We start from the raw sequence: 27,985 nt of genomic DNA, 5'->3' as shown, positions 1-27,985 counted from the left end.
TATACCATGCCATGTGCATCCCAGAGTCACACATTGCAGCACCACTGGCTGGCTTCTCTGCTCATAACTGTACAGGAGATTATGGTCCTATTTAAAGAACTACCATGTTGCATTCTTTTTTACATTTTGAATTAATACAGTTTTATTCAAACAGTGAAAGCAAACTTGAAACTCTGATCTTGCAAGATACTAAATAAGAATGAATAGAGACTTGTATACTGGCAAGAGAGTTTTTGTATAGTATATTGAGGCTATTGTCTGACTAAGACAGGAGAACAATGTTATAAGCTGCTTTTAGAGAGAGGGTTAAGACAAAGCTTTTGCTGGTCAGAGTTTCCTGTTGCCCATTTGCAAGATGGAGAAAAAAAAGGTAACTGCAGCAGTGGAAAAGATCTTTATCAGTTTTAGGTGGTGGGTGACCATTTGCCAACTCTAACTGGTGGTTTTGCTTGAAAAATGAAAATCATGTATAGGTGAGTTGACTGTGGTGTTTGGCCAGTCATGCATGAGGACAGATAGCCTTGGGTACTGAGCTTGCTGTGGTCTTGTGAGCTTGCTGGCATTGGTGCATTGTTGTTGATGCAGAAACATTGCATGAGGAGAAATACCCACCCAGGGAGAGAAGCTGAGATTTTCTATGAACAACACAACCAGGGTGTAGCTGGCCTGAGTCTTGCTAAGCTGCAGGGCCCCAGGTACTGTGTCTCAGCTTCACTGTTCATCCACACTCCGCTTGTTCCTTGGAGATGAGCAGCACCCAAAGATGACAGCAAACAAGAGGAGAGCAACACAAACAAGACAGAAGGTGCCAATCACCACTAGCCCTCCAAGAGCCCAGTCACTTGTTACAATCATTCTCTTTAGGTTTTTGAGAACTGAGAATGCCTCTTGTACTGATGACATGCTGGCTTCCACCCTGCTGGAGGTAGACAAGAATGATATCAGATGTTGGTGAATCCCCTCTATACTCTGAGCCACAGTCCCAAAACTATAATAGGCATGCATGCTATTTGTGCCTGCAGGCACCCCTCTTCCAAAAGGCAGAGTCACCCTTCCTTGAAATGGGAGCAAAAACCAGAAGGAAGAAGTTTGGCATTTAAACTCTGAGAGCTCACTGGGGATCGAATTAACACCAACAATAAGCAAAGATCTTCATAGGGCTCAGAATAGTCTAGTCCTGTAAAAAAGGGTCTCCTGCTATCAGTTAGCTGCTTCAGTAAGACATTGTTTCTCTGCAATAGAAGCATAATTTTACATCCCATGCAATAATGTAAACTGGAATCTCAGTGGTTTCTACACATTTGCTCTTTTACTGGAAGTTTGCATTATGACTTGGCAGTTCTTTCTAAAGAAGTCAGTGTCTCTTTGTGAACATCTTGTAGGTTTACTAAAGCTTCCTTGCTTCTCAAGGAAAGGATGGATTATTTCTCACACTTTCTTTCAAATATGACTCTGCAGGCATAATGCAGGGTGCTATCTGAGTTATTTCTGATCTCTGATTTCTGATTTTTATTTGCTGCCCCTTATGTCTGTATTCTTAATATTGTAAGGAAGAGGATTAGTCTATAAACCATGTTTCATCCCCAGCAAGTCACATTTGACTAGAAGCACAACCTTGCCCTTCAGTTTGCTGAAGTTTTTGTTTCTTTCTCAGCAGCCAAATAGATTCAGTTTGTGTTTTGTTTTCTGGGATGATGGCAGATCACCCAACAGACATACAGGACATGAAAGCTGTTCTGGATAGCTGCCTTTGCTTTTAAAAAGGAGGCAGCCCAGATACTAGGTCTATAGACCCAAAGGCAGAAACCTTATATACTGTACACCCTACAAAGTTTGTCTCTTGCTAACCACAGTTAATCTCCTAAAATAGCATAGCTGTATGTGATTTTATAAATACCTGTTGTGTTTGTAGCAGGCGTTTCTTCTGGTACCTTTTCACCCACTCTGAGAGCTCTTGACCTGTGCTGAGGGACCCCCTTACTGCACCTGGAGACTTGTAGAGGTAGCATGGAAGTGGCCTGTTTGCACTCTGTGCATGATTAATGTATAACTTTCCTGCAAAGGTGTGGCTAATCTAATCAGAAGTCTTGAGACTAGTTACAAAGACCTAGTTCAGTTGCTGCTCAGACATTCCTTCCTCTTCATGGCTTTATCCACTCATGCACTTGTTACAGTGGTTGTAAAGGCCCACAATGTGCCCTGCCTGGGGAAGGCTGCAGGTTGGAGAGAGAAGAGTGCCTTGTGTCCTGGATCTGTATTGTCAGCTTCATTAGGAGACTGCCACATCTAAAATCAGAGTCTGAACAAGATTGCCCTCCAGTCCAAACTTCAGTGGGCAATTTAAGTGGACACATTCATTCCAGAGCCTTGCCCTCCCCTTAGCTGCAGTAAAACTGACTGCCTGTTGCTTTCCTAACTGGAGAAGAGCAGAGGGATGGTGCTGGAGAGAGGTGGGAGGGGAGAACAAGGAGTAAGTGGTGTGTGAGGCTGTGTGTGTGTACAAGCAAACTTGTCATGTGCAAGCCAAGTAAATCACATTGAAAGCAGAGGGATGATGTTACAGAATAGAAGCTATTCCATTGAGTTGTCAGTAAAACTTGAACCACTTCTGCTGGGGAAGGTGGCCTCACTGTTAGTTTCCTCAAGGAAAGAAACTATTTCAACACTTGTATTATCAGGACTGAAGTAATTGTATCCCCTTGAAGTTTCTTTTAGGCTCACTTAGGCTTTCTCAACATGCACAGTGTTGGAAGCAGTCTTGCCTTAGTCAGTGCTGTCTCAATCTCCTTCTGCTTTTTGAAATACTGAGGATCCATCCCCTCTAGTGCTCAGGGCAGTCCAGGTCCATTTATGTGGGTCATGATTGAAGCCAAAACCACAAATGCTTGTGTGAGTGGTGAGCAGGGACCCAGAGACCAGCATGTTTCTGGTCAGCAGACTCTGAGGAGCAGCAGTAAGCTGGGGATTTGCTGGATATCTTTCAGGACAACCTGATTTCTTGCATGCAAGAAGGCTGCAGACCTCATCCAGCCCTGGCAAGCATTTGGTGTATTTAAATACCAAATACAGGAATAGTCCAGATGAGTACAATGGTACAAAATGGTACAAAACAGAACATTTGGCCTGAGATCTAGGCATGTGTGTAGAAATCAGTCCAGGGACCCCTCCTCCATGGGGTGGCTGCTCCTCTGCTCCAGAAAGCCACCTGAATTCTTTAGAGAACTGCTTTATTTTCTCTCCTCTTTTCTAACAGTGCTGTGTTCATTCTATGCTTCTAATTTAGGAACCTGAAGTGGCAGAGATAAGACAGGAGCCATTTCTCTTGTCCTTCTGCCTGGTACTTGTCAGTGGTTCAACTCGTAGCACCACTGGGAAACATGTATTTGTAGCTTTTCCTGTTGAGATAAGGCCTGGCAGCTCCTTCCTATTGACAGCAGCCCCTGGGTCACTGGTATGTTTCCAGCCTGCTGTGCTTCCTCCTGACTGGTAGCACAGACTGGTTCCATGCTGCTGAGAGATTTCTCAAAGGCATTCTGTTAATTCCTGCAGCTGGCACTGTCTAGCACAGGCTAGGGAAGAAGCTAAGCTCTGTTCTTCCTCAGGTCTTGTGACTTAACTGAGATACAGAAACATCTGTTGAGTCTGTGCCCTGCAAAAGAGGAGCTGAGATTTCCTATGTCACCTGTTTGTACACAAAATTAGCCAAGGCATATCTGACAGGGAGGTTAGTGTGACACAGCTCTGAATGTTGATTAGAGTACATTGAGGCCATGCTTGAGCTTATCCTACCCCAGCATATTGGCTGGGACTGAAAGCATTGGGACAGTGTAATCAAGGCCAGTGCTTGTTATTCTCTCTGCATGCAGCAGCTCACAGTGGTGCAGATCTCTGTTGGCATTTGTCAAGTTGGGGCTCGAATATTTACTTTCTTAGGAACATCCTCATCTTCTGGAAAATTGTTCTGAACTTATAAGTGAAATTGGGAGTTTGAGAAATTTTTTTTTCCTTGAGTTTTAGAACTCAAGGAAACTCCTTAGTTTCCTTGAGTTTCCTGTTGCTGGCTGCAGATACATTCCAATGTGCAACACTACAAAAATGTAGAATACCTAAATCTAGTTTCTTTGCAAAAATGAAGTTCATTAAATACATGAGAAGCTACTGATGTAATGAAAATTTTACTAATTTGAATGCAGGCATCAGACAAAAGAGATTTCTATAAAGTTTTCTCTTTTTTTTTTTTTTCCTTTCTGAAGCACGAAGATTATTTAAAAGCCCACTTTTATAAACTTGATTCTTTTCTCTCTAGCTACATGTTGGCTCTGCTATAGACAGCTGTAAGGTCTTTGATTCTTCTAGACTTAGCAGTTGGAATACAAGGGTAGAAGGTGACATCTACTTGTGTAACATTTTACACCTTCCCATCAGGGTGGTTGGTTTCACATTTGGGCTGAAGGCCAGACTGGTGCCTTACAGAGCCAGGTGTGGGATGATGGTTCTTGTCTGTCCCTGTTATGAAAGCTGTGGCCTGTGCCATAGCCTTGTACTTACATAAGTCCATTTCTGAAGTTCAACAAAGTGTAAACCAAACGTACACAGTGGCTGCAGCATGGAAAAGGGATTTATTTGCACTCATTAACTTCAGCTGTACAGCCCATTCTTGGCTCTGCTTTGTCACAAAGCCTATTGTCAGCTGCTGTGTGTGTACCCTGAAGTGACAGTTACCATACTGTATGTCAGCCCTCTGAAATGCCTTTTTATATGTTGATAATTATACCTTAGGCATAATGTTTATGCCCACTAAAATAAACTGCACACAGTGCAGGGAGTCAGGCAGACAGGTCCCTCAAGTAAGGACAGGAATTTGTTCATCCCCTGTATCTCCTGTGCTCTATAAGGACCATGCACTGGCAAGAAGCAGGAGAGCACAGGAGGTGGGGAGGGAGCAGGTTTAGCAGCAGAATGAGCAAATTAAGCTGTAGCATCAGTGAAGTGTTTTCTTTTGTGGTTTTTTTTTTCCTTTTGCCTTCAACTTTCTATTTACAAAGGATATTGCACACAATCTGATTTTTCTCTTTGGCAATTTCACATCTACTTTTTTTTTACAATTTCACATTGTAACACTGATGAAATAAAGCAGGGAGCGTTTGTTACCAGCTGTACTCAGCATCTCAGCTGGCACATCTGGAGCAGTGGATAGATCCACAATTTTTTGTTTTCAGGAGACACCTCAGCTGAATGTTTCTATTGCCAGTGGCTTTTAAGAAAGCAGATCTGGGCTTGATCCAAGGGGTACTGGGCCTGTGGATCTTCCAGTGGTGTCTGTGGGTTTTGGTAGCACCCAGCATCATCCTTCTGGATTAAGCACTTAGGGAAAAAGTGAGTTCTGCCAAGCATGTGGCAGTGCTTGTGTTTTCTCCTTTGGTCTGTGGCTCCATGCTCACAAAGGGAATCCTTAGCTGGTCCAGCTGCAGGGCTGCCACTGGGAAAGTGTCTGTTTTCTCAGCAGCCTGTGTCCATACACCCCCACCCCAGAAGCAGGAGACAGAGATGGTAAAGTAGTTTTACCTTTCTGGTCACACCATGGAACCCAGCAGTGGCTGTCTGAGGAAGAAGGAATTCCATACTGTGATTTCTGGTCCTCTGAGTCATATTAATGTTGTTATTGCCATTTTCAGTGAGCTAGTGTAGAAAGGCATTCCCATAGGACTGAGTCATGATGTCCATGGATGTCCTGGATAGTTGGTTGTGTCACTTGTTGTTTTATTTCATGAATGGGCAACTGGGCGGACTTGGATCTTCCTACGTCTGTGGTCAGGATGTCCATCACAGCTACAGCAGCTATAGCAGCAGCAACTGCAGGCAATGATCATGAGCAGCAGAACAGTAACTGGAAAGAAAAGCAAAGGATATTGCTTCACAACATAGAAACAATCACTGGAGAGTAACCCTATGTCTCCTCCAACTAGTTTGGTGAGCAGAGTGAACAAACCCTGGTTTCTTGGTTATTTTTATTTGGTTTTTTTTTTTTCCCCTATAACTCACCTCCCTCCTTCTGAGTTCCTGCTCCTTTGTATTAGTTATCCAGTTAATCTGGACAATTATTACTGGATATTTCATGATCATAAGAGCTATGTGCCAACCCGTGTGGGAGCATATCTTTACCAGGCTAATGGGTTGTTGTTTCAGAGATGACGTGCAGCAACTAAATAAAGCTGTGTGCCTGGAAAGGATGGAGATCCCATGCTCCCCATAGTTGTGTGAAGAGCAATGAGAGAACTTGGTTAGTCAAACAGGCAACTGTGTATGTCACGAGTGTTTGCAGTGCACCCTTTAGTGAGAACAGATATTCGTGCCTAGGTTGGCTTTATTCCTTCTGTATTTAGCTTGGGAAAATGGATACTTAAAACACAGATTTGTTTCACGAGGCAGTAGGCTAATTTATTGTTATTCTACACTAGCCATAATGGTTGGTGTTGGGAGGGATATGTTTATTTATCTGAAACAGAAGAGGACAGGTTTAATCCTGCAAAAGACGTAAGAGTACGTGAACACGCACGTGTCTGCGCATACGTTCTGTAGGAGTCTGGAGCTGGGCTGCCAGGTTACCAGACCTGTGGGGAGCCAGCTGTAGGTATGAAAAAAAATAAAGCAGCAGGTGTGCCTTTCTAAATTCCAGCTCAGGGAGGAGTGTCCAGGCTGGATATACACCCTTCCTTTTGGTTGGGAGCACAGTGCACTTCTTCGAGGGGGCAGGCCTGCCTTCCTTACTGCTTGTTTTCCTTCTGGCTAAACAAACTTCATCCCCCTTGATCAAGCTTTTTGTTATTCCTTCCATGCCATCCCCACACAGAGCAGCGAGAGGGATCTTGTCATTACCAGAGGAGAATAAATAGGTTCCTCTGAAGCTTACTGGCTTCCACTGAACTAAGCACAGGAATGACACTCAGTGTCTCAGACTTGGTGTGTTACCTGGCAGTGAGATGCCCTTACACCATTTGTCATAAACTATCTCGTATGCATCAAAACATTGCAGAAGCTCTGCATTGGTTGAAATACTGCTGTTTAAACTTAAGTGTGCTTAAATATGAGAACAGTAGGGAAAACTGTACAGTTTCCTATTGTGCTCTGCATGTGTGTAGACGCACACACTCGGCATTAAAAAACATCTATAAATTAAACTGGGTTTAGAGCATAGCCAGGAAAACAACCACCACCAACACCAACAAAGATGTGGAGAAAACTGCTCCTGGAGAAGAGACATTCTGACACCCCTTTGCCTCCATCAGTTAACTCACCAATAAACAGAAGAACCACACAGAAGGACACAATCTCCACTGGGTCAGCCTTGGGCAGTTTCTGGAGCTTAATGAGAAACTTTTCACCAATGGTTTGCATTTCCTTGAGAAAGCCTTCAGAAGACATTCTGCCTCAACCTCTCTGGGCTTTATGCTGTAGAAGAACCAAATAGAGAATGAATCCTCTCACTGACTAATGCCAGGAAGCTGTCAGCCTTCTTATAGAGCTGGTGATCACAAGGAAAACAAGTTTATCTGGTCTCAGTCCTTGTTCCCAGTAGCTAAGGTGGAGGACTATTAATTATCTACGTGTTCTGGCACTGTTTTAATTTCAAAATCTAGCTTTAAGGGTGCTCTTGTCAGCTGTGCTACTGAGCAAAGGCAAAATGATGTTTCTTCTAAAAGGACACTCGTTTCAGCAGGCATAGAATTAGAACTGGACAGAGCCTGCCCTTGGCTTTTACACAATGAAAGTACATTTTTTTTTACTAGTTGTGGTAACTTGTCCTTCAAGAAAGAAATGCAGTCCTAACTCAACTTGAATTCCAAATATTCTATGCCACAGGAACATCATCTTCAGTTGTTTTTTACTGAGTAACACAAAATAGACCCCTGTGAAGACTTCCTGCACTTTCAGCTACAGAAAGCTCCCTCAAAAACTAAGGTGCTTCCTTTAAAACCTCAGTACAATACCACTACTGCTGTTTCATCAACCACCTTTACTTAATGTTGCTAATGAGAGCTAATGTCAGTGTTCACTGGGGATAGCTGCATGCTTTTCTAATTCCTACAGATGCCTGTAAGTTTTATATGGTAAGCTAAATGTAGCTTTTTTCTTTTGAGCCACAGGCTGTTCTAATAGAGAATATATGAATTGAACAGTGAATTTCCCCACCACTTTGGTGATAAGTAAAGCAGAAGCCCCTTGAATTGTCAGGGAGATACCTCCCTTGTGGAGCTAATCCCTCCTGCCTTGTTACACCTTCAGAAAGAATTATGACCAGGAACTATTGTTACTGAAAATATTACTGGTCTAGTCAGTTCCAGTTTTGCCACCAGTATCTGCTGTTCTTTTTTACCCTGTGAGAAAAAATTTTGGAAGGCCTGAAAACAAACAAGTGTGCCTGAGAGCTGTGGCACTTCAAATTTTGCTTAAGCCAGTACCAAGAATAGGATATCACTGGGAAATATCCATAGTTTTGCTCAAAATAGGTGTTTGGACAGATCAACACTTGGATGGATTGTAACTCTTCTGTGTCACTGCTGCATCAGAATGCACTACTACAGCATCACTACTGTCTTGCAATAGTCAACACTTTTGATGGGACTTGAACACTGCAATTTAATATTGGTCTTGGTGATAACACAAAGCCAAGTGACTAAGACAGTACTTCCAGAATAAGCCAGCTCGTTCATTAGTGCACATCTGGTTTGGTTACTCAAACAAATAGATGCTTGGAGCTCAGTTTTTCTAAACAATGAAGACAGAGAGACCTTGGCTGTTTTTTTGCATGCTGGGCTTAAATACTACAGTGCCAAGTTAAATTACATTTTGTATGTTTATGCAATTCAAAAAGAGATTTCTTTGTTCTTTTAAATCTAAGCAAAGGAATAAAAATCAGAACCAGATGGCTTCCTAGGGATGGGGGTGGATGGAAAATCTACATCTACAGAAAAATCTCTGTGCAACTTAGCAGGGAAGTATAGCTGTGGCCTTGTGACCTGAAAAGGTCACTTTCAAGACCGGGGTTAAATTGTTCTTTCCAGATGATTGCTGTACCCCAAGCAAGCTGCTCCAGAAATGGCTGCTTTATTCTTTGCACAGTGCTGCAGGATTCTGTCAGCAAGCTTCCAGTTTTAGTTCCATTCCAAGAGATGGTGGTGCAGGCAGAGGTGAAGAGATTTGTGTTTTCTGCTCCTGGCTCTAGAAGAAAAACTTTTTAAGAATTAAGTATATTTGGCTCTCATATTCTGCAAATGTATGTTCCCTATGGGGGCTGTTTCTGCCTGTCCAGAAGCTCTCCTGGTAAGGAATCTGCTGTAACCTTTCACACCATGCTTTGCACTGCACCAGAGGCAGCAAGTACAAGCACTGTGCTTCTGAAGTTTGGGTATACAGGGTAAAATTACTGAAATTACTGATTAGGACTGTAGAACCCCCCATGGACTAGCAAAGTGCCCAGATTAAAATGACAAGAGCTTGTTGTTTCAGTAATGGACATTCCTCTGCCCCATGGTACCTGGTCTGGAGCTAAGTGAAGGACTTTCTATTCTAAAACTTGCAAGGAATGTTGCTTGTTTACCTTGGTTTGAACTTTTTCAGGGACAAGGTTTGATGTTGGTGGTGCAGTCTCCAACTCCTCAGCCGTGAGGAAGCAAATGTTTCTCTGCTCACCTGCACTTCTGACTGCAGTGATTCCAAGGGCTGTCACAGTTTTGGAATTTCTGATTGTGAAGTGTAGCAAAAGGATGAACAATAAATAACTTCTTAACACTTCTTTACTTGGGATGTAAAGTCTTTGGTCAGGACTAGTTTTGATTGTGACCTTTTTCCAATTGATTTCAGCAGAACTAAGATCTTACCCTAAAGATCAGCATAAGGGTAATGTTAGTGCTGTGTGATTATACATCTGCCTTATCTTCCTCATGTACAACACAACAGTGATGACATTACTTAGAAATTTCAGAGTGTGGCTGTAAGAATTTATTATTTAGTATAATATTTATTATATAGTGTTTGAGTAAGTTCCCAGTCACCAACAATACTGAAGGCCAAGTGATGTGGGATATTTGGTTGAAGCAGTAACTGTAATGGTTATTATTAAAATGGACAAGTCTTGGAAGATTTGAAACTTAGGGTTCTAAGTCTTAAATTAAAGTTTACTTTCTGGAGTGCTGTTGTAGAACCTAGAACCACTCCAGTTGGGACCCACAGATTCTGTGTGGTTTGCAGCAGACATAATTACCTGCCAGTGTTTTTCTCAGTTGTGTAGTTCTTGTTGTCTTTCCTCAAAACTTAATTCACTGAGGATGGGAGCCCTCCAGAGCAGAAGCTGTGAAAATTGCCATAATAGTACTGAAATTATCTTTCTGAAGTGTTTCAATGGACTTATGCCATACTGAAGCACTCAATGAAGTTGTCTTCCTAAAGCCTTTGAGAATAAAGCCATTAAAATACCTCAGTCTAGACATTCAAGAGAAATCTTGGCTGTGCACTGTGAACAGACTGTGTGGTAGCTTCTAGGCTTCAAGCAAGAAAAAGAACTTTGGGATGACAATGTTAGGTGGGGTCCCACATCCCCTTAAGCTAGGCAGATTGCTCTAGTATTTTGGAATTGATGTAATGGATAATTATTTTGGAGGGTCTGTCTTTGGTTTGGAAGGCTGTATTTTATCTGTGTGCCTACATAGGTGCATCAAAAGTTGACGTGCAGGGAGTGGGTGAGCTTAAATTTAGTGCTGAGAAATGAGTAGCTTGTTTAGTCATAACCTTGGTGGCATTTGAACAACCTATTTTAGTGTAAAAGAACGTGAATTGGAGTTTGTGGTTTAGGCCCAGGACTGGAAGTTAATTAATGCAGGCAGTCTTCCTGGGCTGCCAGGGATGCTTACTGGTTGTGTGACTTTGGATAATTCATCCCATCCCCCACTGGGTGACTTCATCTCTGCGAAGTGGCAGAACATGTAACCACTATCACAGGTTTGTTTGCTAAATGTTGTGTGACCAAGTCTCTAAAATGTTCTTAAATCTTTACATGGAAAGACAGCTCTTTGAATAGAAACTCAGCAAGTCCCTGGTTTTGTTGCAGTTAGAAAATGAAGTAGTCTTTGCTTGCTAACTGCTTATTATACACTTCAGGCACTGAACCCATTTAGGGTGAAAGTAGATGAAAGACTGGCTTCTGCTCTTGGTTGCTCCTTACCCAGCCATGCTCCACAGGGTTGGTTTTTTTCTCTTGACATGACCTTGATCCGTTGGTTGTGCTGTGCTCCCGCTAAACTCTTAGCTTGGGAGGGTTTGTTGCTACAGTAATCTAAAAATGGAGACAAAGCTTTGGAGGGGGGAAGCCCTGGAGCTGCCAATGCTTCTACTCCCAGTGAAGGTGAGATCAATATTCTGTGCTGTGCCCTTTGCCTTATCAGCAGAGCTCCAGGGGCCTTCAAAGTAGGACCTCCACGATGTGTCCAATCAAGCAGAATGCCATAGGAACATTCTTATTGCAGTGCTGTCTTTTTCCCATGATTGTGGCTGTGGAAAGCAAATACTTTGCATTGCTCTTACTCAGACAAGTCAAATCAGTTGGTTGAAATTGGATCAGTACAGGGATGGAAAGCCTGTATGGATTGTGGTAGCTTATTTGGTGGGAAATCTTAAAAGGCAATCTTAACTTCATGGAAGGAGAGGGGATGGTTTTTATGCTGATCCAAAAGTTTAAAACAAATTCTGACTGTATTTGGCTATTTTCTTAAGAACATGAAGGCTTGGCCAGTTTCAAACTTACCAGCTTTGTTCTTGGTTCCTGAAACGTGCTTCTGATTTCATATGGATAAGGTCTGCAATGCTTCCTGCCCTAAAACAGTGCTGGGCTGCTAGGTGTTCTTACAGTTTAGATGCATTTTGGCAGGACATGTAATAATTCCTGAATTATTGTTTATTGTTCTAAGTTTGTAATGTACTTCTGAGATGAAAAGGGCTATAGAAATGTAGTGGTATTATCAGTGCATGGTTTTCCCTCATCATTGTTAATACAATATTTGCTGCCACGACTGAAGTTAACCAGCATGAGAATGTTAACTGTAGTCCACAGACAAGCCCTTATTTACTAAAACAGGAGTGAACAGGGCCAGGCAGACCTATAATTCATTCCCAAACAGATGAAAATAGTTCCCGGTATCAAGAGAATTCAGCTTTTTAACAGCACACACCCAAACTGGTAAACTGCAGCTCAAAGTCATGGGAGAAAAGCTTTGACTTTGTCAGCTGGTCTGGAAGAGAAGGCCACACATTCCTCTGTGTTATAAAGCTGCCCTGACTGGGTAGCCATTTGGCTGGAATACCCTGTCATCTCCAACACCTACTATTTGGAGATTGGTTTTGAGGCAGCACTGTAAATGCTCCTTCCCTTCCCCACAGCCTAATATATTAATACAAAACGGCACTGAATTCCCTGCAGTAGCAGTTTCAGTAGCTGAGGTACCCATTGGGGCACTGAGATGAGAGTCTCTACACCTCTATAGAACATGCTGGGTTTCTCCAGTCCATCCCACAGACAAATCCACAAAAACTTTGCTGCTAGTCCCATTTTTAGGGGGGAGAACCAAAGCACAGAGCCATCCAATGGAAGGAAAAGGTCAGTTTTAAAAATAAACCTGTAGCCCTTCTAGGAGAGAACTTTTTTTAGGGTTGAATCGAGTCTGAAAATCTATTCTAATATTAGAAAAATAACCATTTCCCAGGAAGCTGACAAAGGTAGCTGTGTGCCTCTGAAAGCCTTGTTAATAGTTATTTCACAAACATACTGAGATCTATCAGTAGTTTGGTGTTTGAGGTAAGGCAGCTGGAGCTGCCTGAGAGTGATGGAAAAACCTTCTCCATTTTCTTTTAACCTTCTCTGTGCTCTGCCATGGAATCCCAGACTGGTTTGGGTTGGTTTGGGTTAGCTTTCCTAACCTTATCCCTGGCTGCTTGAACAACTTCTCTGTATTCTTCCCAAGAGGAATACCTGTCCTTGCTTCCAGCCTCTGTAGACTCTTTTTACATCTAACTGTGTCCAGGAGCAACATTTTCATCCATGCAGACCTCCTAGCATTCTTTCCTGCCTTCCTCTTATCTTGGGATGCATTGTTCCTGGGCTTGGAGGAGGTGGTCCTTGCATATAGCACCTTTTCTCATCCTGTGCCATCGGGAGAAGGAAATTGTCATCAATGTATTCCAGGGACCCTCAAAGACACCACTTGGGTGTAGGAGCTCAGAACTGAAGGTTACAACAGCTGAGTTCTCCAAAGCAGCTGTTTTGAACGTGTCAGCTGTAGTTGTGCAGGGTAGTGGTGAGAGCCTCCACGGAGGCAAGGGGTGGGTTCTGCTCTCCTCACGCAGCTCTCTTGCAGCCCCAGCTGCCTGGTTCTGTGCACTGGCCACTGAAGGCCATGTGGGTCAGGGGCTTGTGTTACAGAAAGGATCTGCTCTATCAAACTGGGTTCATTTTGTACCTGCACTCCCACTTTTGTGTGGCAACAGGCTGAGGCTCGCACATTGTGACAGCTGCATCACAGGCCACGTCCTGCTTCTTTTATTCAGACACGTGTTTCATGTTGCTTATTAACCCCCCCCCCATACACCCCTCTGCACATGTACAACACGGCTGTGGCTGAACAAGCCCTCAGCCAAACCCATTAAGATGTTATTTTGGCGAGGAAAACTTGGCATGTTTCTCTGCCTCCCTTCCTCCCCTGCCCTTCTCCCCTCACTCCTCCCTCCTTCCTTTTCCCTCCCCCCCACCCCCTCTTAAACTTTGTTTTTCCCGTGCTTTATTTGAGAAACCATCTTAACTGCAACAAACAACCTCCAGAGACCCTTCATTAGCAGGGTGGAAACTTCCCTCCATCCCCTTTGGTTAGACTGGAGGCGTGTGGGTCTTAACTGCTAGATCATCTCACACAGGCAGTTCCAATTCAGTGCTTCTACAACACGTAGGTCAGACAGACCTGCCCACCATAATGGGAATGGAGAGAAGTAGAAATACCTGATCCTTGACATTCTTCCCTACAGGCATGTGTAGGATTGGGAAGACATCTGTCTGTTGAGAACTGGCTTTCTGCCTCACTCCCTACTTGTTAGTAAACATCTGACTGCCCCTGCACCTCCTGGGAGAGGCAAGGGTGGGGGTCCCAGCTCAGTGCTAGGAGCTGCAGGAGCTTCCAAACATAGTAATCAGCTTCAGATGGTAAAAAACAAGGGCTTATATGGTCAGTCTCCTTGCCAGCCTCCCTTCCCACACCCAGTAGCAGAGATGGGGCATGGGGTGTGGGACGTGTCTGTATGTAAAACCAAGGCTTCTCTAGGTAAAACCAAGTGGGTAATTTCAGGTATCTGAGGGATCCTTTTCCTTGCCTTCTTACTGCCTTCAGACCTGACGGTCTTGTTACTGTAAACCACACACCATGTATGTGTATGTGTGCATTCTCTCAGAGAAGTGGTTTCTCATGCTGTTTTGAATAGTAAACCACCATCTGTGCCTGATGTACTAGCTGTTTAAAAAAAAAAATTCTGTTAGAAGCTGTGTAAAGTCTTTCCATTTTTTTCTATTGGACACAGATGCTTAACTTGCACAGTATGCTAGTTGCCCAACCAAGGTTTGTTTTCTAAGCTCTCTGCTTCAGGATTTAGGGGATAAAACTTAGCTCCAGCTGGGAGGAGCTCTAGAGAAGTGCTGTGGCTGGCACCCACTTGGTTTCACATGCTCTTGTCTGTGCTGCCAGCTACTCACTAATGGCACCTACACTGCTTGTACAGAGGAGCAGACCAGCTCTCTTGTCCACACCAAATACTGATCTATCAACTCAGCACTGTGGAGAATGCCCTGTGCTAGAGACCTGCTTATCGGCTAAGGTCACATTCCAGAACAGCAACAGAAAAAGAAGCAGACAGCCTCTCTAATCAGCGAAGTTGCTCACTCCTACCCTGACCGTGGAGCCTTTTGTTAGCACTACAGCTGCAGCACGGCTTTCTGCAGTCCCATTAAAACCTTTTCTGTTACCACCTTTGCTCCTGAGTGTCCCTTGCACACGAATTCAAGCCAGCAAGCTCCCCTCTATGGCTGATTCTGCAGTTCGCTATAGAGAGAGCTACAAAAGCTCCAGCTACTTCCTAACAAGCGGAATGTGAAGGTGCTACGGCTGACCGAAAAGCAGCAGCAGCTCAGCCTTACCCCGCCGCGCTGCGAACTCTTCTCCTCTTGTTTTTCTTTCGGTCTTCTTAAACTTTCACGTCATCTCTCCCCTCATCCTGCCTTGTCTCTCGCTCTTCGCTCGGCTCCTCTCTGCTCTGCTGCTGACAGCCAGCTGTTGTCTCTGCTTTTTTTTTTTTTTTTTTTTTTTTTTTTTTTTTTTGTGTTACTGGTTGTCCTGGAGATATGAAGTTTCGTGTTACATGTGTGCCAGAGAGGGAGGGCGGGAGGCGAGGAGCCACCGCAAGCTGAGCCAACCCTTGGTGCAACCTCCCCGCAGGACTGAGTGCCAGCACTTGTTTGCTTCCTTTGTGCATCTCCTCCTAGCAAGAGCTTTCTTTTTTTTTTTTTTTTTTTTTTTTTTTCTTTTTTTTTTTTTTCTTTCTTTTTTTTTTTTTAATTTTTTTTTTTAATTACAGCTTTTTCTGGAGTGGGTCTTGAATGGATTCTCTCTTTGCGATACTTTGGGTGTGTGTTGAAGTGATTAACTTTTCTTTATGCTGCCCAGTTTCCTTTCGACTCCCGCGGGAAGGAGCTTTTCTCTTGAGATCTTTGAATGGGCAGAGGAAGAAAGGGCAGTGCAGCATGGCCTGGCATTGGCAGGGGAGCAGGGCTGATGCTGGGCTGGGGAATTTGCTCCATGCCCGTGGTCGAGTAATTTGCTTTCTTGATGCCGTGAGCTTTGATTCTTTCATCCTGGGGACTGCTGACACCACTGTCTTGTCTCAGAGGGTTGTTGAAGTTCAGCTGATACTACAAAGCACCTTTAGACAGGTGCAAAATTGTAATTCCTTGTCAACCTCATAATTTGCTCTTCTGTTTGGCAAAGCTTATTAAATGGCTTTTGTTCAGCAACTGGTATCTAGGTTGATTATTTGTCCTCACACAATTTTTGCCTTTCTAAATGCTTTCATTTCCTGGCTTTAGTCCAAGACGTGGTGGAGTCTTTTTGGAGGGAGCTCTTCTGATGAGGCTTTGTATGCTTCTTTGGCTCATATGAAGGAAAGCTTTTTTGTGGTATATTTTGGGAAAGGCAGAGGTTCCTTTGGGATATGTGATTTTTCTTCTTCTTCTATGACAGTTCTTCTGTTCTACCAAGTGCAGAAATAGGGTTCCTGTTCTATCTGGTGTACCAAAGAATTGGTGCAGGCAGCTGAGTGGTCAGTTAAGGTCTTTCCTGAAATGCATTGCCACAGACAAAAACATGTTAGTAAACCTCTTATTTACTCTTCATCCTGTCCCATACATCAAATCAGAATAGGATGTCTCAAATGAAATAATGATTTTGTTTAGGCATTTTGAAGACCCATGGTCAGCTCATACATATGCCTGTTGAAGGGTGGGGGAAGCAAATAATACGGTTGCATGTTTAGAAGATGAAACAATTTTAGGACATGTATAATAATATTTGTATTACCATTAATTTATGTAAATCGTCTTTCCATCTCATGGGCATTAGTCAGCTGCTCACGTGACTCTGGACATTACCCCACCATGTGTTAATGCATAACCAGCTGTGTTTCAGAACCTCTTGTGTTCAGTTCAGCTTTAATCCAGTGGTTCACCCCAGCATCCCTACTGGTAACTCTGTTTTTGGCCTTTTGACTGTAATTATAGGACTGCAATCTTAGTTCTGCAACTGAATTTCTGTTATGACACAACTCGTGAGCATCGTTGGTGGAAGTGGGGTTGTGGCCCCAGTTTGGGTAATTCTGCAGGAAGATACAGGCAGTTACAGGAGGCTGGACAGAAAGGGCTTGGCTTTACAAACCTGATTGGTTAGAAATTAGATCTAGTCTAAATCCCACTGGCTTCAGAGGTGATCACTGCTTCCACCAAAGCCTTACCTTGGGGAATCTCTCTTGTTTGCATTAAGGGACAGAGGTCTGTGTGGATGTCCCTACCCAGCATAAGCCTGGTGAGTAGGCTGTAGGAGTGAGGAGAGGGCTCGACCATTACTGTGTGCCTCAGTTAACTCTAATTCAGATCAGTGTGTGTGTGAGAGAGACATGGACTAATGAGAATGCCTGCCTGTTTTCTTTTGGGAAAACAAAAAGCTGACTTGGAGCTTGCTGACATTTCTGTAGTCACGTTGCATCGGCAGGACAGGCAGCACCAGTAGTTCTTTTGGAAAGGCAGGACAAGGGGATCGAATGTGTTGTCCCCATCCCGTTCCCCCCACCCTTCCCCACCATGTGAAAGGAGCTCTTTCTTTGAGAGCAAGATGAGAGTGAGTCAGTGGAGCTCTGCAGGAGGATATAAAGCCAGCTTTGTAGGAGCCCTCTCTAAGCTTTCAGTCCCCTAGACCATGCAGTGACCCTCCTGCAGCTCTCCTTACCTGAGCAGCAGCAGGTCCTTTGCACTGAAGCACACACATTTCACTGCTCTGGTGACAGCTGTCTGTAACCTGCTGCTTCGCTCCTTCACTCCCTCTTCTGCTTGGTAAAGTAACCTCCCAGGCTGTGGGAATGAGTGAGCCAGCTGCCCCTGTATAGACCCTTGCAGGGTTTGTTTATGGTGCTTTGTGTTCCCTCCAGTCACACACATGCATGCACACAAGCAAACTGCATTTGTTAGATCTCTGGCAAGTTTAGACATGCCTTAAAGGGGTTAGTAATAAGAACAACTGAAGTGCTCATTCTCTTACTTTTCACCTCTGTGACCTACTTTTTGCAGATAAAGTTATTAAGCCAATTAGGGCACTCCTTGGTAGAGAAGAAAAGTCTCCACTTTGTTCTTTCTTGCAGTAAAATCTTTCTCTTTTAAAATAACTCCTGTTGCTGCTTGGCTGCAGGATTTTACCTCTAAATGCCTGATGAAGTACGTATATCTAGTATCAGCATTTTGGTTAAGAGAAAACTGTCCACCTCTGGTGTGAAACCCAAGTTTTAAATAGCTCCTCTAAATTCTTCCCCCTTTCTTAAGAAAAAAGAAAAAAAAAGGAAAAGAAGTAACCGCCTGGTTCTGCTTTATCTATCAAGATCAGTGTGTGCACTGGTTCAAGTTAAGAAGTGTTCTAGAAAATAAATTACTAACTGCCTGTATTGCCAGTAAGCATATCGTACCCAAAAGCACTGATGTCTGCCAGAAATCTTTTGGGGATTCCTTGAAGGACCTAATCATCTTCACATGGCTAGTTCACTAAGGCTGGTGGAAGTGGCTGTGCAATACTGCCTAAGCAAATGGACTGGTTTTCATGGATGTAGGACTCAACCCAAACTGTGGCTGCTCATCTGAGGCACATGTGAGCAGAGCGAGACCCAGGTTGTGTTATCTGAATGGTGCCGCTTTGTGACCTTGGTCTGGACTCTATTTCTGTGACTTAATTTACATTCCTGATTCTTCAAATGTAGATTTCTTCACCTTCAAACCACAAACAATAAAATTAGAAGCTCTCCAATATGAAATACACAGACATACTCTGAACACAGAGGTGTGGGGATCAACAAGATCTCTGTACGTATTTATACTAGAGCTGTTGTGATTGGACATGGAATATATTTAGTCAACAATGCAGAATTAATAATTAAAACTGCATATTTCATCTGCTTTTTGCAGATCTCGGAGATCTGAAAGCATTTAGCAGAAGAGGTTGACACCACTCTGTTCTATGTAGGAGAAATGGAAACAGAGACCTCAAGCAGGGTGTCACAAACAGAACCCCAGTTCTGCTCTAGGGCTTAATCCCTGTGATTTCTGCTGGAATAGGCACACTGAAAAATGCAAACAAACAAAAAAGACTCTGGTCTTTATCAAAAGACACCTTGCATTTGGAGGGTGGAGTTCATATCCAATATGAACCAAAGTAAAACTAATTACCAAATCATGCTCCCTTTGTTTCCTAGGTGCCGCCATGCTGCCATAGCCAAGTACTTTGGCGATGTCACCCCGCCTTGTAACCAGTGCTGTGACTACTGCAAGAATCCAGGGGCAGTGAAAAGGCAGCTGGAGTCACTGGAGCACTGCAGCAACAGCTGGAGCAAAACCTGCATTGGGCCCACAGGTTCCTCCTGGGATACATACGACCCAGAGCTGTATGAAGGCGGGAGAAGAGGCTGCAGAGGTTTTAGCAGGTCTGTACTTGGTAATTCAAACTGACCTCACAGAAGCTATTGGAGAGGAGAGACCTTCTCCCAGCTTCAGGCCCAGCCACTCCTAGTTTCGGCACATGTTTCTGTGTGGTGGTATTTTTCTTTTAACTTCTTGGCAGCAGGAGCTGGAATTCCATTTTCCACACGCTTTGGCAGCTTTGATTGCATGCATGTCCCAAAAGCTGTTCTGACTGACCTAAGAATTGCCCTGCAGGGTGTAATTGTTTCAAGAAACTAGCCTGAAATTTTTTGAAAGCAGTAAGTGGGCTCAGCCTGTTCACAGTCACAGGGATCAAAAAAGCTAAGTTGAGACCGATGTGACAGCAAAGAATGACACAATCCAGAGTTCATTCCTAGCTTAGTATGGCTGTTTGTGGGCCAGCAGGCTGAGGGGCCACGAACAGGGCTTAGTCATCATAGAGGATCTAATGGAGTGCCAGCATCTGCTTCTCTTCCAGATTGCTAAATTTTTGTGTTTACCTATCAGTCTAACATCAAAAGAAGACATGCAGTGGGAAACAATTCTGTAAAATGCTCGGCTGTATGGAGATGAGAATTTCTCTTTTTCCTTGTTCTCTGGATGAGTTGCAGCCATTGTGCAGCATTGCCAGGATGCAAGTTTTGCTGCTTGCACTGCCCATGAAGCTCTACCGGGATGCACAGCACTGTTGACTGGCCTAGCTCTCTGCTTTACTTTAAACAGCTTGAGATTGGTAGCTGTGTTCTTCAGGCAGGTCCTGCTGAGTGAGAGGAAACTGGTGTACTTGTGACCTATGCCTGTGTTTGCTCTCAGGACCTGAGAAGACAGTGCCAATGCTGGTATACAACACACTGTTTGCCACTTGATTTATTGAACCTTGGTGATAGCTTGCCTTAGAAGTCATATTTGTCAACAGCCTTAAACCTCTGATCTGTAATACCTGCAAGTTTGGGCTGTGACAGCTGTGGAAGACAATGAACTCTTGGGCGAGAGTTCACTCTCTGGGGAGAGTTCACTTGCATCTGGGGAGAATCTGCTGCACTTTATTGTTTTAATGATGGTTAAGAGAACCATTAATACAACAGTGAAAAACTGAGACTGAGAAATGATGCTTTACCCGTTCTGTCATCTCTCCTCTAATTAATGCTCCAGGTCCAGAAATGTTTATTCCTTGTTCTCCTACCTTATCCAGGTATGATGAAGAAAGCAGTGGGAATTGGGATGAAGACAATGAAGAGAGTCGGAAGCGGGAGTGGAACAACTTCTACAAAAAGCAGATGAGTCTGCGCAAAGTGAGTTGGTGTCACTGTGTAAGAGAGTCACAGATTGTTTTCTATGAGTTCTTGTTACAGATATAAAGGCTTCCTGGTACTAATGAAAACAAATTATTGCATATTGATGTTGCTTCCTCTCATTTTTGCTTTTTGTACCTCTGCTATTGCTGTGCTCTCTGTATGCTAAGTCAGTTCAATAACAGGAAGGAACCCAGCTTATTCATGTACAATGCTAATCATGAGGATCCTGTTATCTTTAACACCTCTGATATTAGTAAAAACAGATTTGCCCATTCAGCTTCTCTTGCATATTCCTATAGCAAAGGTGAACTTCTGGCTTTGACTCTCCTTTACCCCATTTTGCTACCACTCTCAGTACCTTTGTAACTTCAGCATTAATTTTCCCTGGAGCAGGGATATAAATTGTGTCTTTTGTTCTCCTAGACCTGCATGTGTGTTGCAGGAATGCAAACGTTTGACTGATCTTTGTTTTCTTCCAGGGCAAAGAACCAGAAAAGGAAGATTTTGTTCCTCCAAGTAAGTATCTTCTTTGATTTATAATGAGTTTTCTTTGGGAGAAGGAATTTTTGTATCTTGCAGCTGTGTGTAATTTATGTAGTATCAACACTGGAGGTATCAATCCCTAGGCACAGAGGTTAGGCTTTTGGCTGTGAAAGCTTGGCTGGAGGAAATGCATCAGAGGTTACCTTGGGTTGGGGTGAAGATTTGGAATGCATCTTTCTGAACAACATTTCCAAATAAGCAGGAGAGAAGGAAAACTCTTGTCTAACCTTTGCAGGCTATTTCTGCAGTGGTTATGTAGCAGTATTCAATTGGGCTGTAAGGCAACTACTTTGCTTTTGTCAGTGTACTGCCTGGGGCCCTGTCTAGCAACATGGTTCTTAGGTGACTGTAAAAGAATACTTTTTATGGTGGTGGTTCATGTTACTCCATTCAGCCTCTGTATTTTTGGTTAATATTGTGGGGAGCAGGAAAGAGTTGAGTTTCCCAAGCACTGAGATTCCTTGAAATAGGATTTCCTGAGATGGAGAGGTTTTGGAAAGCTCTTAGTCATAAACTAGCAAAGTAGATGTTCTTATCCAGAGAGAAGAATCCAGAGAGAAGAACCTCACTTTGTCTGCTGCCTACTCCTCTGGAGTTTGTAGCCTCTCCAGGTTAAAAGGGTGACTGTCGTGGTCCTTGGGGTGACTGCAGGGAGGAACGTGCCAAGCAGTACTGGACTGGCACCCCATCAGTGCCAGCTGAATGTTCTCAGTCAGGCCCAACCCTGCTATGACACCATTTCCAAATGTCCCTTCTGTTGCAGGTGCAGACTGCCCCTTGAAGGATGCTTCCAGCAGGAGAATCTCTAAGCTCACAGTGAAGGTGAGAGGCTGGTTAACCACCAGTCTTGTTGACTTGCACAGAGCAATATTCTGCCCACCCTCTTTTTACTCCTTCAGGGATGGAAGTCCAAGGTGCACTATGACTTCTGTAGAGCATGTCTGAGTTATCCCTTGTTTCCTAGGGACGGGAACACTGCTTGAAGATGCTGGAAGAAGCCTTGAGCACCAATCAAACGGTTCCAGCAGCAGCAGGAAAAGGGTAAGAGACTGGATGAGAAAAAGGGAGAACACATTGAGTCTCTTAACACAGGGCCTGCTCCTCCCTGAGCAACACTACCAGACTCAGGGAATGCCTTTTTAAGTTACTTGGTCCAAGGATGTAGTTTCACTTAACAGCATCCTTCTTGCTGTGATGTTCAGGCTCAGATATAAGGATTCCTGTGTCTGATTCTGCTAAATCGGCTTGATCCTAGGAGCTGCAATTCTTCCCTCTCCCAGAAGAGGGGGATAGTGTACTTCTCAAACTGAGGAACAGGGCAAGAGGACTTTGATACAAAATTTTTCTCCACCCTTTCTATTCTCCAGCAATTCACCACTGCATCCCTTAGGACTTAATTGGAAGCTATTACTTGTTTTTGTACTGGAGGGGGTGATTTTGTGCTTTCTGGGAGATGCTTAAGCATTAGTATTCCCTTTGCAGTTATAGAAGTGTGTCTTGCCAGAAATCACCCCAGCCTGTGTTACAGGTCAGACCCTCATGCCTGTGCTGTGGAGCTGGAGTATGAAGCTTTCCGAAGCAGCAAAATGGCCAACTCCTACAAGGCAACTGTGCTGAAGAAGGTAGGGCCATATGTCTGCTGTCGTTCCTTTGAATGTGCTATGGCCTCAGCTTGAGGGGAAATGGGGTAGAGTTTGTGTGGGAAAGATGGAGGAGGAGCTCTGCTTTGCCTTGGATGCTTTCCAAATCATACTTCTTAATTTTGTTTGCAAGAGGGCCCAGAATTGCTGGGGTTTCACATCTTTCCAAAGCATTACAGGCTTTGGAAACCCACATACCAGTGCAAGCTTATCCAAATATCCTCTAGTTTGGCAATAAAGGGAGTTCCTCAGACTGTTGCTGACAATACAGAAGCCCTTGTTTAGCCTAGTTGGTTGTAGTAAGTCCCTGAAGATGTTTCTGTTCTGGAGATGTGTCTCTTGTGTCTCTCCAGAGAAGATGTATGTTTTGCCACTATGGCTTTTAGTGTATACAGAGACAAAACTGCACAAAGATTTCTGGCCATTAGAGAACATTTCTGTTCTCTTTTCAGGTAGCAGAAATCAACAAAGCCTCAAAACAAGGAGAGCTGTTCTTAGTCTTTGGGTCTGGAAGCAGTGGCAACAGCAGCTTGGAAACAAAATCTGGGGCTCCAGCAGAAGAGGACTTCCTCCCTGCATCCCAGGTTTACTCGGTGAGTGAGTAGAAATGGGATAGACAAGGAGGGAATGGTGTGCTTTATCTATCTGCTTTTTAGTAGTTCTATTTGGGGTCCTTTGTATGGTTGTATTTCCGTATTTCTATTGGAATTGCTTTCCTTGTCTGTCCTTTGGTTTTGGAGTGAGATCAACCAGTCATGCTGGTTCCTGTTAGTGAATATAATCCATGTGCAGGACATACATCAAATAGTTTTTGCATCTTGCTGTAACCAAGGATGCTCTCTGTTTCTTTACTGTGACTTTAACCTAATCATTTTCCTGGAGTCTCAGTTGATGGTTACAATGATGAGTCAGTTTTAGAACCTTCCCCAGCTTACAGCTGTACACACTGGTGTATTGTACATAGAAACTTTGTTCCTTTTAGCATTCTACACACAGGGCTTCCTTAATACTCTCAGTATCCAAAATTTCTTCTTCCTGTCTACCTAGTTCAAACCCAAGCGTGTGGGAGCAGGATTTCCAAAGAAATCCAGCCTGTTCCAGACAGCTTCAGAACTGCTGAAGATCCAGGAGAAGAGTGATGCAACGACTGTCAAAAGAGAAGTAGATTGTCCAAGTGGTCAAGACAACAGCAACTGCAGTCTGGAACTGGACAGCAGAAACCCTGTTCTTCAGAAGAAAGGAGCAACCAAAGCAATGTGTGAGAGTGCTGAGACAGAAGTACTCCTTTCTGAAAGGAAGGGACAGAAACCCAGTCCAGACAAAAAAGCTGCCCTTTGGGAGAGCCCAACTAAGAAGTCCAAACCTAGCAAGAAGCAGCAAATGCTTGCAGAAGCAGCTAAGAAAGAATCACAGGATATTTCCAAATTCTTCTCTCTCCCTAAAGGTGGGTCTAAAGCCAAGAGTTGCAGCTCAGCAAAGGAAGATAGCTGTTCTGCAAGCACACTACCTCAAGTTTCTTCTCAAAGCATGTGTCAAGAGAAACCAATACCTCAGGAAAACAATAATGTCTCTGGAGGAGATGTGACTGGACAGAACCAGGCAGAGAATGAAGAACTGCCAGAGACAGAAATAACCCTGACTGAGAGAGAAGAGGATTTTAAAACACAGCAGGCTGCTGAATCTGAACTCCTTCAGAAAGAAATCGGTGTAAAATCCAGGTAAAGTCTCCTCCTCTCTTCTCCTTGTGTTGCCCTGTTTGTGAGCTGCAGAGCTCCAGCAGCCTTGTCCAGGCAACTGGGAATGTGTATTAAATCTCTAGGATGGTGAGGGAGAATCTAGGGAATGCATTAGTATGGAATGCTTAAAATTGTCCTTCACTCTTCCCATTAGTGTTGCTGAAAATGTTGCAGAAACTGAACTTACTGTTGTTGGGGAAGGTGAGTGTGGGAAGAGACCAGGATCAGATGAGGTAAGACTTTAACAGATGCTCTTTTCCTCTGTTGATTCTGCTTAGCTTGTGCCAAGCAATGCTCCTGGTCTGAACTTCACCTTAGACTGTTATTTGCTCAGGGAGGGACCATCTGCAATCACAGCAGAGAGTAGTAGTTGCATTGCTCTCCTGGTGTCTTTCTGCTGCACACTGGGCCAGTGTCAGCAACTCAGAAGGCAGGGGAAAGCTTTTCCTCCACTCTGTTTTGTTTCCTCTTCTCTGCAATACATGTGACTGTGTCCTTGCTGATGACTTGCCTGGAATGAGTGTCTCCACCCCCTCTAGATCTGTAAATAGCTATAATTAGCAAGCTCCTTTCTCAAGTCAGGGGAACAACCACAGGCCAGTGACACACAGGACCACTCAGAAGTGAACCATGCTCAGCCTTCCTTACTATTCAGTTGCTGGTTCTGCAGTCTTCACCTTGCTCTTTCACGCTGAGGAGTGTGGCACTTCTGAAGCGGTTGATTCATCCTGATGAGTGTATTCTCAGCAGACACTCTGGGAAATCTTTTCCTGTCAGTTTTTCCTGTATAAGAGAGGGTCTAAGAATTAGCTGCCCTAAGAAGAGCACAGGGTAATTCTAAGTGTGGTAGTCTTAAAGGGTTTTCTTTGTGTGGGAAAACAGTGTGTTATGTATGCACTGCAAAATGGGTTGCGTAGATTCTTGCATGGTGTTCACTAGAGGGAGAGCCTGCAGGATAAAGGTTTTGGTTTTGTCTGTCCCATCTCAAGGATATGGAAAATCCTGCAACAAAGCGGCTACGGACAGTGGCAAAATCTTCAATTCTGTCCCAGTCAGAAAGCAAAAGCATTGGTCCGATGAAGAAGAAGGTGACTTTTGATCCAAATTTATCACAGTGTGATAAAGAAGGAACCAGCAAGACTGTACAGCCAGTGACCAAGAGCACATCCCTCAAAGAGACAGCAGACATCGTTGTCAAATGTTTGACCCCTTTCTACAAGGGTGGCAAATTTGCTTCCAAGGTAGGGCATAGCTCAAGATCCTTTTTAGCAGGAGACCACATCTCACTAGTGAGCTGGGCCTCTAAGAAGGGAAGGCGATCTGGATACCACATCTCATTTCCAAGTAACATCTTGGTATGTGCTGTTTTTAGGTACAGCAACTCACCTCTCCCAAGAAAGTGTTTGTGGGTAATTTAGACTGGTATCACATTTGTTTCAGACTTTTTATTGTTCATGTTTTCACACTAAACCCTGGCATGATTTTAAGAACTCCCACCTGTGGAGTGACAAGAGATCAGGTTCAATTCTGGTGTAGTTTACTCGATGCTGCAAGACAGCATCTGTGTGCATGTGTTTCTCCAGCACAGCAGGGTCAGGTGAAGTTTATTTGCAGGTTTGCAGTGCTCCTGGAGTCTAAATCTGTGAATGGTTTGTGCTACAACCAGCTTGTGCTAAGGGCAAGACAAACATGGAAACAGCTTGAGGTAACTGATACCTGCTTTCTGCTCTTTGTTTTCCCCAATTCTGCAGGATCTGTTTAAGGGCTTTGCTCGGCATCTCTCTCATTTGCTGACTGAAGAGCAGAGCCCTGCCCACAAGACTGGTGAGTTAGCAGCTGGAGAGAGGACCAAAAATCTTAGGTTTTTTGATGTTAAATGTATTGTTGTGTTATACTATAAAGTATTGTCTCAAAGATGGTGTTTTCCTCTTTTGCAGTGAAGGAGGAAGCACAGAGGCTCATTAAGGAGTTTTTCAAAACAAGGGTCAGGTGTGAGAGTGAGACAGACTGGCAGGAGCTGCAGAGCTCAGAGAGCTGATCCTTGCATCATGCTGCCTATCTTCCTTCCTCCAGCAGTAGGACCAGGGGATCTTCAAGAACTCAGCCATGGAGGGCTTCATGAAACTGCAGAATTGAGCTTTATTTTTCCCAACTGCATTTTTGCTCACTACTGACCTTAGTGGCACACACTTCCAGGAAACCAGTTTCTGTGAAGTTCTGGAGAGTTTCTCCAATTACCAGGACACTGAGCCCTCTAGTTCCTCCTTTCAAGAGATGAAGCCTGCATCTGCAGTGTGGGTTAGCAGCTGCTGCCTCGGATGTTGTGCAGTGTTTCAAACCTCTACTCCCTACAGTTGTCTGGGAAGGGCTTTCCAGCCAGGACTCTGCTTTGGGATGGTATCCCACTTCCGCGATGGCTTCCCCCATCTCTTAGTTCTTGTTTCAGTGTTACCAATAGAAGCCTTATGCTACAAGTTCACATGCTTTGCTCAGGGCTGCCAGTGACAAACTTGATGGTTATGTTCCTGGATGGAATGTTTTCCCTCCAAGGGCAAGAAGAGAATGTTGTGGGTTGTTTTGGGGTTTTTTTGTTTGTTTTTTACCATTCAGGTGATGTCTGCTTTCTGAAGGTGAAGAAACTCAGAGTCTTTTTGTTTTAATCTGAAGGGTTTTCTTAAACTGTGTCTAGTTCTGCCTGCCCTTTCACTTAAGCAGTCATTCTCTTCCAAGTATTAACTTCTCCAATAGTGGCACTAAGGTTGCCAATGTTTTCCCAGCATTTGCTTGTAACCCCCAAAGCCATATTTGCTCCCTGTGCCTCGCCCACAGTCTGCAATACAGAGGGCAACACTGCTGTTACAGCTGGCTAAGGTACTGCTGTGGCCCTCACATTGGCACTGTGGTGCCTCTGCTGCTATATTTATATAAGGACCTGAACCTTAGGGTATCAGTGGGCTTGAAATAATCTGATTCCCTGTCCCAGTTCCTTTCTGTTGGGTTTTTGTTGGATTCTGCCTTTGTACCATGCCTGTAGAGACTGGTGGCCTCAGGCACGAGTGTGCTGCTAAAGGAATCTGCAGCCTGAGGCCACCAAGCAGGCTTTTGGGATCACTGTACTGAGCAGATGTATTTTTTTAAGATGTTCTGAAGGTATATGTGGCACTGACAATAAAACAATGTTAGAACTGCTCTGGACTCTTCCTGGAAGCTTTTTTTCACTGCTCAATCATGCAGGCTGGTGTACGAAACATTAAGACTCCAACACTGTCATCGTAGATATTTCTTATCTGAACAGACATCTAATAAATGCAACCCTGGGATGGGATGGATGGGAACCATGGGCCAGATGACACCACAGCTCTTTATAGCTGCAAGACTTTTCCAGCTAGAACCAGGAGGAGAAATTGGAAATGTTTAACTCAGAACATGCTTTCATCTTCAGTTTGCTTTGCTCACTCT

At 43.9% G+C, this 27,985-nt stretch overlaps 2 protein-coding genes across 14 annotated transcripts in view; one reads left to right on the top strand and one right to left on the bottom strand.

Moving 5' to 3' along the window:
• RECQL5 (RecQ like helicase 5) overlaps nucleotides 1-27,715 on the top strand; it is a 37,237-nt gene extending 9,522 nt beyond the window's left edge. For 2 of the 10 annotated variants that reach the window (XM_071764562.1, XM_071764560.1), the window contains exons 9-20: nucleotides 19,087-19,314; nucleotides 20,505-20,604; nucleotides 21,087-21,123; nucleotides 21,914-21,972; nucleotides 22,115-22,191; nucleotides 22,679-22,772; nucleotides 23,243-23,383; nucleotides 23,838-24,508; nucleotides 24,681-24,759; nucleotides 25,516-25,767; nucleotides 26,278-26,350; nucleotides 26,464-27,715. In XM_071764562.1, coding sequence (XP_071620663.1) covers nucleotides 19,087-19,314; nucleotides 20,505-20,604; nucleotides 21,087-21,123; nucleotides 21,914-21,972; nucleotides 22,115-22,191; nucleotides 22,679-22,772; nucleotides 23,243-23,383; nucleotides 23,838-24,508; nucleotides 24,681-24,759; nucleotides 25,516-25,767; nucleotides 26,278-26,350; nucleotides 26,464-26,564 — 1,912 coding nt within the window. In that variant the 3' untranslated portion in view covers nucleotides 26,565-27,715. Of the gene's footprint in view, nucleotides 1-9,618; nucleotides 10,362-19,086; nucleotides 19,315-20,504; nucleotides 20,605-21,086; nucleotides 21,124-21,913; nucleotides 21,973-22,114; nucleotides 22,192-22,632; nucleotides 22,773-23,242; nucleotides 23,384-23,837; nucleotides 24,509-24,680; nucleotides 24,760-25,515 lie in introns of those variants that run through there. The other 8 variants (XM_071764558.1, XM_071764557.1, XR_011729989.1 and 5 more) reach the window with 7 other exon arrangements.
• SMIM5 (small integral membrane protein 5) lies at nucleotides 113-16,393 on the bottom strand. Of its 4 annotated transcripts, XM_071764590.1 has the most exons (4): nucleotides 15,224-16,393; nucleotides 9,076-9,219; nucleotides 7,296-7,449; nucleotides 4,601-5,887 (listed from the first exon to the last, which is right to left on the bottom strand). In XM_071764590.1, exons 3-4 carry the CDS (start codon nucleotides 7,420-7,422, stop codon nucleotides 5,766-5,768), a joined length of 249 nt encoding a protein of 82 aa, XP_071620691.1. In that variant the 5' UTR covers nucleotides 7,423-7,449; nucleotides 9,076-9,219; nucleotides 15,224-16,393; the 3' UTR covers nucleotides 4,601-5,765. The 4 variants fall into 4 exon arrangements, 2 of the variants coding, with proteins under 2 accessions (XP_071620691.1, XP_071620692.1); XR_011729991.1 differs by lacking the exons at nucleotides 9,076-9,219; nucleotides 15,224-16,393 and adding an exon at nucleotides 113-919 and having other exon boundaries at nucleotides 1,898-5,887; nucleotides 7,296-7,435; XR_011729992.1 differs by lacking the exons at nucleotides 9,076-9,219; nucleotides 15,224-16,393 and adding an exon at nucleotides 113-916 and having other exon boundaries at nucleotides 1,898-5,887; nucleotides 7,296-7,435.
• Nucleotides 27,716-27,985: the final 270 nt, after the last annotated feature.

Source organism: Heliangelus exortis, chromosome 20 (assembly GCF_036169615.1).
Source record: "Heliangelus exortis chromosome 20, bHelExo1.hap1, whole genome shotgun sequence".
Taxonomy (NCBI): Eukaryota; Metazoa; Chordata; class Aves; order Apodiformes; family Trochilidae; genus Heliangelus; species Heliangelus exortis.
The sequence above is the reverse complement of the archived record's forward strand: the minus strand, read 5'-3'. Positions and strand labels throughout refer to the sequence as shown.